General features: G+C 36.4%; 1 protein-coding gene across 1 annotated transcript; it reads right to left on the bottom strand.

The window, feature by feature from the left end:
• Window positions 1–187: 187 nt before the first annotated feature.
• LOC147943746 (uncharacterized) lies at window positions 188–1,039 on the bottom strand. Its single transcript, XM_087512348.1, has one exon. It carries the CDS (start codon window positions 1,037–1,039, stop codon window positions 188–190), a length of 852 nt encoding a protein of 283 aa, XP_087368474.1.
• Between the last annotated feature and the right edge of the window lie 10,434 nt (window positions 1,040–11,473).

Below are 11,473 nucleotides of genomic sequence, written 5' to 3'. Positions count from 1 at the left end.
TAGTTTTTTTTTTTTTTTAACTCTAGATATTTGATTGATAAAAGAATAAAGCCAACAGGCTAACAATTGTTCAGAAACTCAAAAACGCAATGAAATAACAACATTAGTAATGATAACCCAAGCCTTAACAAAAAACTCCACTGCACTCTTTGCCTCATCTTCATCAAACTCTTCACTATCCTTAGTCTCAGCTGCGCCTTCTCTCTTCTTCTATCCGATCATGTAACCATGAAGGACCACCCAAGGATAAGTACGAAGAAAGTCTGCCGTCTCTGGTGACACTGTGAGCAATATCTCTAGCCAAGGAATTAGCTTTCATCGAATAAAATTTAAAGTGGATCCTGCCCATTCCTTGTATGACGCCAGAGATCTTCTCCACCTGAGATCGATACTTTGGCCAGCTCAAAGGGTTCTCCAAAGCCAAGAATGCAGCTTGACAATCCAACCACACTTCACATGAGAATATCTGTAGAGTACGAAGACTTTGTAAACACCATAGGATACAGCCTAGCTCCGCAGAAATTCTATTCACCCTTGGAGGAAAGGCATCCCGCGCATGAAACTTAACCTCCCCTGCATCATCCCGCAGAATCCAAGCTCCACCACAGAAATAACGATCATTCACCCAAGCACAGTGAATATTACATTTCAGGGTTCCCGGTGATGGCTTCCTCCATCGGTCTGGTCTCAGTGCTACCCGTTGGTCACCAACATTACTGGCTTCCAATTGCTTGACTCGTTGACGTAACCATAGATCAGAGTTCTCCAACGCCCCAGCTAGTAACACATGAGGATCCTGCAGTCTCCCAGAAAAGATATATCCATTACGTGCTTTCCAAATCTCCCAGAGAATCCAAGGAATAGCATTCCGATAGTCCTCCCGTATGTCCCCACGACTCATCAGCTGCAATAAGTGATGCATATTATCTGCAATAGATGTTGAGAAACCCTGTGGTGGTAATGGAAGTAAAGCCGCCTCCCATACTCTAGTAGCAAGGGTACAACCAAATAGCACATGTGCGATAGTTTCATCCTCCATACGACACTCCTAGCATAGAGGGTTCATTTGAATTCCATGTCGCCTCAAACATTCCGCCACCGCCAAAGCACCAGACAAAACTCTCCATAAGAACATGCGTATCTTTGGTTCTGTTTTGGTATGCCAAATCTGTGCTTTGAGCTCATTCACCACTTGAACCGCCTCACTAACTATTACTCCAGCAGATATTTCAGAGTTAAGGAGCCAATTTCCACTCTTCACCGAATACTTGCCATCTTTGGTGAAAGCCCACACATATTTATCCGTAATATTCGGCGCGGGAGGAAAAGACTGAATTTTCATGACATCATCCGGAGGAAACAAACGTTGTAAAGTCCCAGTGTTCCACTCACGCTCTAAAGTTATAAGTGCCGAGACCTTCAGGTTTAGATCAATCTGCATTTCTATATTAAACGGCCGCCTTGGAGGCTCATCCAGGATCCACCTATCTAGCCAAACGTTAGTGCTCCTACCATCCCCAATAGACTTCATTAGCCCCTTCTGTAGCAACTCCCGACCAAACATGATGCTTCTCCACGCATAGGACGGCCTGTATCCGATGTTTGCATCAAGGATGTTTGTGTCAGCATAATACCTTGCCTTGTATACACGCGCTAACAAAGAATCAGGGGAGTCTAACAACCGCCAAGCCTGTTTAGCTAAGAGTGCTTGATTAAACCGACCAATGTCTTTAAACCCCAGACCACCCTTCTCCTTAGCCTCACATAACTTATCCCACGCTACCCAGTGCATCTTATTCTTATCTTCACTTTCATTCCACCAGAAGCTTGCCATGGCACTTGTTATACGGCAACATTGATGTTTCGTCAACCTGAAACAAGACATAGCATACACAGGTAGAGCCATAGCAACTGACTTCAGTAAAACCTCCTTTCCTCCCAAGGACATCGTTTGCTCATACCATCCACCTAGACGAGACTTAAGTCGATCGGTGATAAAGTTAAGTAAGTCTCTTTTGGATCCACTAAAACATTCTGGTAACCCCAGGTATTTACCAGTCCCCCCCTCTTGTTCTATACCAGTAAATAACCCTAGCAGCCTCTTCATATATGGATCCATCCTCTTCCCAAAGGTAATAGCTGACTTCTGAAAATTAATTTCTTGCCCTGAAGCCTGCCCATACATCTGTAGACACTTCAAAAATTCAGAACATTCTTGAAAGGTGGCTTTACAAAGGAAGAGACTGTCATCAGCAAAAAGCAAATGTTGAACCGACGGACTAGCTGATGTTAATCTCATTCCTGTTAAACGCCCCTCATGTTCTGCTCTGTTCATAATGTGAACCAAAGCCTCCGCACACAGAATAAATAGAAAGGGTGACAGCGGATCTCCCTGCCTAATGCCTCTCTCCGGTTTGATAAAGCCATAAGAAGCGCCATTGACCAACACAGAGTAAGAGACTGACGTCACACAGCTCATGACCCACTGAACCCATTTAATATCAAACCCCAGTCTTAAAAACAACTCCTCAAGAAACTTCCACTCCACTCGATCATACGCTTTGGACATATCCGTTTTGATGGCTAAATAATCAATATCACAATTGGGGTTTGTCCTCAAAGCATGAACCATTTCATGAGCTAGCAGGATGTTATCGGATATAAGCCTACCCGAGACAAATGCTCCCTGCGTGTCAGACACAATCTCAGGAAGAAGTCGTTTAAGCCTATTACACATCACCTTCGATACTATCTTATACAACACTGAGCATAAGCTTATCGGCCTTAGATCAGTCATTTTTGATGGATTTGGCTTTTTCGGAATGAGGCAGAGCTGTGTAAAATTCCACTCAGAAGGTAGGGAACCCGTGTGAAAAAACTTTTGAACCTCCTCAACAACTTGTGGCCCCACTGTCTCCCAATAATGCTGATAAAAGTGGCCCGACATACCATCTGCACCCGGCGTACTATCACCCCTGATGCTAAAAGTTGCCAGTCTGATCTCCTCCATCGTCACATCTCGTGTGAGCTCCATATTCATCTGAGTCGTGACCCTTGGTAGTAATCCATCCAGAGCTTCAGCAATCATAGACGGGTTCGAGCTAGAGAATATACCACGGAAGTACTCCACTGCAATCTCCCCTTTTGAACCTTCAGAGAATTGTTCAATACCATTCACATCAAGAAGAGATAAGATTCTATTCTGCACTCGTCGTCGTTGCACACTTCCGTGAAAAAATCTAGTATTCTGATCTCCTTCTCTCAACCACTTCTCCTTACTCTGTTGCTTCCAGAAAAGTTCCTCATCTCTATAAGCCTCAGCAAGATCCCACCGTAGAGTTTTCATGTAATGAAAATCCGGTTGTAGCTTCTCAGTCTCCTCTTCCAAACGCTGTCGCAACTTTACAATGCGTTCTTTAGAATTCTGATCAGAGTTGCGTTTCCACGCTGCAATGGACTGCCGACAATTCGCAATTCTTGTAAGCACTGATACGTCCCCTGTTGAATCTCCTCTTGACCAACCTTCCTTAATGACATTGGCAAAATTTGGTTTAGATAACCATCTTTTATTAAAGATGAAACGACCTCTGCGTGACATATTCTCATTCACGAATCTGACAAATAATGGACGATGATCAGACCCTATCCTCTCCAAATATTCCGCTTGCACCCGTGGAAACAGATGAAACCAAGATGCATTACCCAATGCTCTATCCAAGCGAGACTGTATCCACATCTTGTTACGCTCTCCAGCCCAAGAAAACTTGTTTCCAATACTTGGAACCTCCCGTAGGCGACAATCACTTATCATATTCCTGAAGGGGAAAAAAGATGATTCTGCCCGTGCTGGTCCACCAAGCTTTTCTGTATTATCGAGGATCTCATTCATATCCCCCAGAACTAACCATGGGTTGTCTCTAGAAACACCAATATTAATGAGTCTATCCCATACCGCTTGACGATACTAACAAACCGGGTCTCCATACACACAAGATATGAAAAACCGCAGAGAGCCAAGATTGACTTTAACATCAATGATCCGTGCGTCTGATCCCAAAACCTCTACCTCATACGCTGGCTTCCAGAACAAAGCCAATCCTCCACTCAAACCTACCGGATCCAAAATATGTGAGTGATCATATCCAAGGGATCTTTGCAGGTTCTCTACGTGACTTCTGGAGTTCTTGGTCTCCAGGAGGAACAGGAAATCTGGGAAATGCTCACGCCTCATTTCCCTCAGCGTAGGAACTGTCAAGGTGCCCCCCAATCCTTGACAGTTCCAGCTCATAAAGCTCATATCTGCTTCGGCGGTTCCCCATTTGGAACCACCTTCAATGTGTCACGCTTAGCGACCTTTGATGATATTGAAGCTTCATCATGAGCTTTCCTTTTACCCGAGGTTCCAACCTCTCCATCCTCACCCTTCGACGGTTGACTCGTAGCAGTGTCTTCAGCCAGATTCTGAGTTTTCCGACGCCATTGGTTAGGGCGACGTCTCTTCTTACCAGGCTTTGATTTCAGACCCGTACTACCCGGCTGAAAAACATGCTTGTAATCCTAATGGTCCACGACCTTGTTGCGTAGAAGCAGCAGAAATTGCAGACCTTGCTTGGATAGGCGCAGCGACTCTAGTCATGGCCTGTCCAGTTCTGACAGCAGAAACAACACGGTCGTCAACATCGTGCACCCCCTGAAAATCAAAGACCAAACCTTTCCCTTTGTTGATATCAGTTGTGACTTCTTGAGGGGCTTCTAGTAACAACAACGTCTTCTGGCCCTGAGGATCACCTCTGAGATTCCATACTTGCTGTCTAACTCGTTCAATATGAACCTTCTGTAGTTGTGGATCACCAACAGAAACATATTGGCGCATCTCATCTAGGACCTCCTTAACAATCTTCGGTTTCCCAGTGAGGGGATCTATGCCCACATCATCATCAGTGAGGACTCCAAAAAGGGGATCATCCTTGCTAATTCTTGGAATGAGTCTGTCCGGAACACTGGCAACAGGCTTAATCCCTCCCGTAGCAATAGCTTGCCGGTTTGAAGGATTAAGAGGACATCTCTCTCTATCATGAGTTAGCCTAAGACACTGATATCATCTCCTTCTAATTCTCTCATATTCTACTCCTATCATTACCTTCTCACCCAATGGCAGCTGTAACTCACGCGAGTTCTTCAAGGGCTTACTCACATCAAAAAGCACACGCACCCGAACATATCCCTTACTCTGTGGCTTCAGCGGATCGAAGGCTACATGTGTAACACGACCAATGTGTCCCGCTATCTCCCGGATGGTTTCCGTTGTGTTATGATTAACAGGTATATTCCTTAAACGGATCCAGATCGGTAAGATCTTCAAATAATCAGCCGGAGCATGATTTTTGACGCTTTAAAATTTTTGAGAAAACAAGGAAGGAAAAAATATAAGTGACTTTCAAAACTTTTAAAAAACTAAAAGCAATAAAAGTTTGATTGGCAAAAATATGACTGTCAATGCTTTAAATAATTTTAAAGTCTTAAAAGTCTGTTACCAATCAGGGCCTGAATATATCAGGAAAATTTCTACTCGAACCGTGTAATAGTTTTAGTAATATCTCCATTATAATATTTTAATAATTTATTACTATATTAATTAATTCAAGGAAAGTTAAAGAAATTCATAATTATTTATGAAAATATTAATTATAGAGTATTCACTTATCGAGGTTATATATTATACTGAGTCAGTTTAATAGATGAACCTTTTTTGAATTTACGTAAATTCAATACAATAATAAAATTAAGGTTCCTCTTCAGGAGGTTAATTTTAATAAAATCAGCTTTTTGAATTGTTCTGGGAGTAATACATAGGCTAGTAATACCTCACTAAAATCGTTTATGTCACTTTATTTTCTTTGCAACAAAAAGCTGGTATATACTTAAAAATTCTAGCTAATCAAATTATAAGAATTAATCACATCGGCTAAATATTTGACAACTTCATTAATTTTGTATCTTATATTTTATAGTTTGTTTTTTGTTTTCTCCACAAAAGATAGAGAACAAATATTTGTTCCTCTGATACATTTTCTTAGATTTAAGATGGGATATAATTTTCAATTGATTTTTTTTGTGGTTGGTAGAGATTTAGAGTGAGACGAATGAAATTTCTGAACTGAAGTAGGATTGGAACATCTTTACCATCAACTTCCCACCGAATCGTCGTTGGAATTAGAAAATAATTGGCTTGTCGATCCGTGTAATGATTTGTGGAAATTTGTAATCAGTTGAAGGTGATTTGTGAAACTCAAGCGGTAAAGAATGTAATCATGTTGAGTTCAAGCAATTTATGTGTTACCGACAATTTCATCCTTTTCCAAGATCAATCCACCCCTAAAGATATTGTCCGATAAAAATGAAGCGTTTTGGTCATTTTACAAAACTCATCATCATTTTCGTTCATTTGTCTCAATATGTGATGTTGTAAGCATAATTCGGGTTTGGAAAAGATAAAGAACATGTGAAGATTTGCATCTATGCAAATAAGCAGTTTCAGGATGAATCACATGATGATACAATCTTCAAAATCAACCTTCTAGATTTTGTCATTAATTTTTTAATCAACCCTGATTGGCAGCACACTTTTAAGACTTTAAAAATGTTTAAAGTTTTGACAGTCACTTTTTTACCAATCAAACTTTTCTGGCTTTAATTTTTTTAAAAGTTTTGAAAGCCACTTTTTTTCTTCTCTTCCTTGTGTTTCTATTTTCTCTAAACCGTCAAAACCCATACTTTAAAAACTAAACAATTTTAAAAGCATTTTTTTCTCTCTTTTATATTTAAAATCTCTCCAAAAGTATATATATATTTTTAACATATTTTATTTTATATTTATTCTCATTTTTTTCTCTTTCTTTTAAGATCCATTTCAATAATAATTTTTTTTTTCATCATCATCACTAATAATACTGTGAAAGAGTTTATGAAATTCATCACTAATAATAAAATAACATTCAAACAATGCATTGAATAGTGGTTAATGGATTTTTGAATGCTCGTATAACTACTCAATAGAAAAAATAACATTCAAAACAATTAAAAACACTATTGATATTTGCCAGAATAATCAATCAAGAATCAACCACCAAAAACAAAACAAAAATCAGAATTTTGTTAGTGAAATTTAATGATCACTAGAATTTGAACCCGCGCACGCGCATGATTTTAATTAAAATATTTTTTACTAAGTAATATACAACATATATATTATTGAAGATAATGTTTATTTGTTATATTTATTTGCGAGGGATTTTAGTTTAAATTTTTTAGGAATAAAAATCATTGAATATAAATATAATTAATCATTTGAAGTTTAAAAGATAAATTCAAATAAAAGTCATACTTATTTTACTAATCTATATATAATATATATATATATATATATTGTCTAGTGTCACAATAATGTTTTTCTGGTAAATCAATAATATATAATGTAGTAACAAAAAATGATTTAAAGAATCTCCTTGAAGAGTTTATCAAAAAAAAAAAAAAAAAAAAAAAAAAAAAAAAAAAAAAAGAATCTCCTTGAAGAGTACATTCCATATTTATATCCAATGAAAACATCATTTTAAAATTTCTAACACTGAAGGTCGATCATTGACCTAATTATAGAAATCATTTAAATATATCGATATTCCATATTAAATGGAAATATACAAAGTTTCATGAACATTTTTACTGTTATGTCGCTACAACGGAGTTATCCAAGTGCATCACCTATCATAATAGAATTTCCGACCAAGTCAAGAATGCGTAAATGGTGAAATGATTAAACCCGACATCCGTTCACTAATCCAAGTTACATATATGTCTAAAACCCTTCATATGTTATATTCAGATGTTAATTTTGTGATGCAAGCTCAGCTTCGTCTTCTAAAAAAAACATGGTGTACTTTAGTAATATGTTATTTCTGGCAATGTTTTTGGTTAAAAGCATTTGATCATACATTAATAAAATCTCAAGCATGTTATATATATATATATATATATATATATATATATATATATATATATATATATATATATATATATATATATATATATATATATATATATATATTTATTCATCATGTTATAGAATTTTAGCTCCGGTTGATAATATGCATTCTGAGATATATTGTACATGTCACTTTTTTTATAACGACTTACATATCATTTTCTCTATATTTTGTGACTATTAATTTTGTTTTTTTTTAGATGGATTAATTTTTCAAGATTCTTTATCATAGTTTTTCCCAAAAAAAAATTGTGACCCTTACAATATCTTTGTTTTAGACCAAAACTTTTAAGTTGAGTTAAGTAATTAATCTTTTATTTTCCTATAAGTGAAATTGTTTCTTAGAAACTAATATTTCACTTCAATTTTATTTTTATGTTTAGAATTTTATAAATACAATTACATAAATTGTTTTTTTACTCCACCATGTATTAAAATCTTACTTATATTCTAAAACTTATTAACTCATTCTAAATTTTGGAATATGATCATTTTTGGTTAAAATTTGAATAATAATATTATTACTAAAATAAATCAATAGTATTATTTTTATTATTTTAAAATATTCATTTATTTAAAATATTTGGGTTTAATATGGGCTTTTAAAGTGTTATGAATGAATGGATTAGAAGCTACATAGTGGATTAGTGTTTAGGATTAGGCCCAAATAAAAAGAATGAATTGCTGATGTGGCAGCATGAGGAGTGAGGAAAGGTAACTTTATATATATAGATTAGTTTTCAAACAAAATCACATATTTGATTGATTTATATTTTTCAGAATTTTAATTTATCATTAATAAAATTTAACTTTTCATTAAAGTACTATATGAATTAATTTCTGACATAATATATATATATATATATATATATATATCTATCTTAACATTTTTGAAGTACAAATTTGTGCCACCTTCTTTTTCTCTTATTCGGGTCGGGTTTAAAAAAAAATCAAAACCAATTGCACAAATCGGATCCTTCCAAAGATATGTGCGATTACTTCTTTTGCAAAATTGATCCTCTTATTCGGAGAATATCCTGATTTTGTGTGTACGTATCAGTTGATCCCCGTAATATAGTAACTAATTAAAAACAGTTACATGTTAGTAATATCTAATTAAGATAGAAAAATCACATAAAAATTTGGATAACTTTTATTAGCGCAATATATGCACTATTTAACCCCAATATCAATTTTACAATATATGATTTACAACTTTTTCTATATATAAACATAAATAGTCCTAACTAGAGTCAAGATAAGAATATGCATTAACAATATTCCCTAAATCAAAACAAACAAAATCGTAAAACATATACTCTAAACTTGCGAATCAAGATTATATACCACTTAATATGTGAAAACCCTACCTACAACCTTGAAAAGTATATATATGTGTCATTCGCCACCCAATACAAGCACCACCACACACCCAAACGAAAACTTAATTACCTTGCTAAATCCCACAACTACTATAATCTGATAAGGCGGCTTCATTTGCTTACTTGAGAGACATCACATGACTGGCGAGACTCTTGACTGGCGAGACTCTTGAATGTACTTTCTCTGATGAAAAGGTTAATATCACCTTCGAATTCCTTAGTTCCTAACATCCTTTTAATAGTTAAGCATATGATTTATTCAGTCTAATCTTTAGAGGGTGTTAAATCCATGCGACACTGAAGAAGGACTTGGTGAACCGCTATGTCAACAAACTGCCTGTTGGTGAGTGGAAGTTCATTGAGAAATTCTAGTTGACTCATACTTATGGTCAATATCAACCAACCAACCATCTATATAAGATGGCATTCATTAATAGAGTGACCCTGTTTCTGATTCAAGCTACGTATCCTTGGCTAATTTCCAAAAATTAACTCAAAATTACCTTCATCTCTATAGCTTTAAGAAGACTATGTTTCACCAACAAATATAAGTCGGGAACATGACGATGCTAAGTATATAACATCGATTTCTTCTGCGACTCCCTAAAATTTAAAGCGGTATTGTTAATTGAATTAACAATAGTAATAATCTACTTCTTATAAAAAGAAATTAAGAACGAGAACAAACCTGGGTAAAGAGATGATATGTATATATTTTACACTCTTTCATCATGCATTTGTTATTCATTTTATTCTCTAAACTCATTGTTTGGCATTGTTTTCAGTCTCTTTTGCATAATATGCATATCTAGGTAGTCTTTGCATTGGTCTTGCATACATCTTGCATATTGGAGTTATTTCAGGTATCTAGGAGACGTCAAAAACGCACCAGTAGAGCCACCAGTCGAGCCATCAGTCGAGCCACCAGTCGAGCCACCAGTCAAGCCATAAGTAGAGCCACCAGTTGAGCCACCAGTCGAGCCAGCCTCCCCACGCATCATTCGAGCCACCTGGGTCGAGCCACGTTGAGATTGCATTCCACTCGACGTGCACTGACTCGATCGCACATGTCAGGAAGGAAGACGCTCCGTCTCACACGCTTCAGAAGATTCCCAAACCGACTCTTTACCTTGTCGTTTTATGTTTTAGGGATTTCCATGTTTGACTATATATACATTTTGTTAAGTCTTTGCCCAAGACATCTTTATCTCGTTTTTGTTTTTCCTTAAGGTTTATCTAGCTACCTAAAACGTTTTGAGAATTTGTATCCAGATATCTTTTAATTCATTTAGTTTTTGCATTTGATTTCTTCTACAAAGTTGTTCATCTCACTTTTATCTATCTTACTATGCTTGATTCAATATTTTCTGAGTTTGTATCGTTGATGATGATTTCTAGATCTGAGTAGTGTTAGAGTTCCTGAGGATGGGATAGACTAGGTGGAGGATCTTAGTATGTAGGGTGTTTAAGCTTAGAATTGTGTGATTCCCTTCCGGACTAGAGTTAGAAATACTAGTTTTTCTCTGATCAATTGGAACTAGGTTTTAGACATTTCCATACCCAAAAGGTGTTTGATGAAATGTCTGACCAACTAGTGCCAGAGACTTACATTCCTAGCCTAAGAGATTAGTTGTCTAGAATGTTTGTTGACGTGAATGAACTTACTTGTCATGCCTTCTTGATCATGTTTCTCTAGTGAGAGCTAGGTTTGGAAGTGGTTGAGTCTGAGTAGCTTCTGTCTAGAGATTGGATTAGCTAAGCCATGATGTTCATTGTTTAGGGATGGTTTGCTTGTGGCATGTTAAACACTCAGACTTGGATACTCTACCAGCATCAATTACTCTCATCCTTGAGACTTCTATCTTCCTGATTGATATTGCATTCCTGAGACTATTTCTGGTCTTGATGTCTAGTTCATGCTTAGAATCGTTTTTGCTTTTACTTATTCATGTTTGCTTCTTGTCATGCATTTTCATTTCTAGTTTTGTAGTTTATTTCTGTTTTACATTCTGGTCATTTTAGGATTGTTAGATACAAAAACCACTCATAGAAT

This window comes from Camelina sativa, chromosome 5 (assembly GCF_030686135.1).
Source record: "Camelina sativa cultivar CO46 ecotype springtype chromosome 5, ASM3068613v1".
NCBI classification, from domain to species: domain Eukaryota; kingdom Viridiplantae; phylum Streptophyta; class Magnoliopsida; order Brassicales; family Brassicaceae; genus Camelina; species Camelina sativa.
The sequence above is the reverse complement of the archived record's forward strand: the minus strand, read 5'-3'. Positions and strand labels throughout refer to the sequence as shown.

What these genes read in the sequence shown, in the direction of transcription:
- LOC147943746 (XM_087512348.1), bottom strand. Translation starts at nt 1,039, where the DNA reads ATGGAGGATGAAACTATCGCACATGTGCTATTTGGTTGTACCCTTGCT.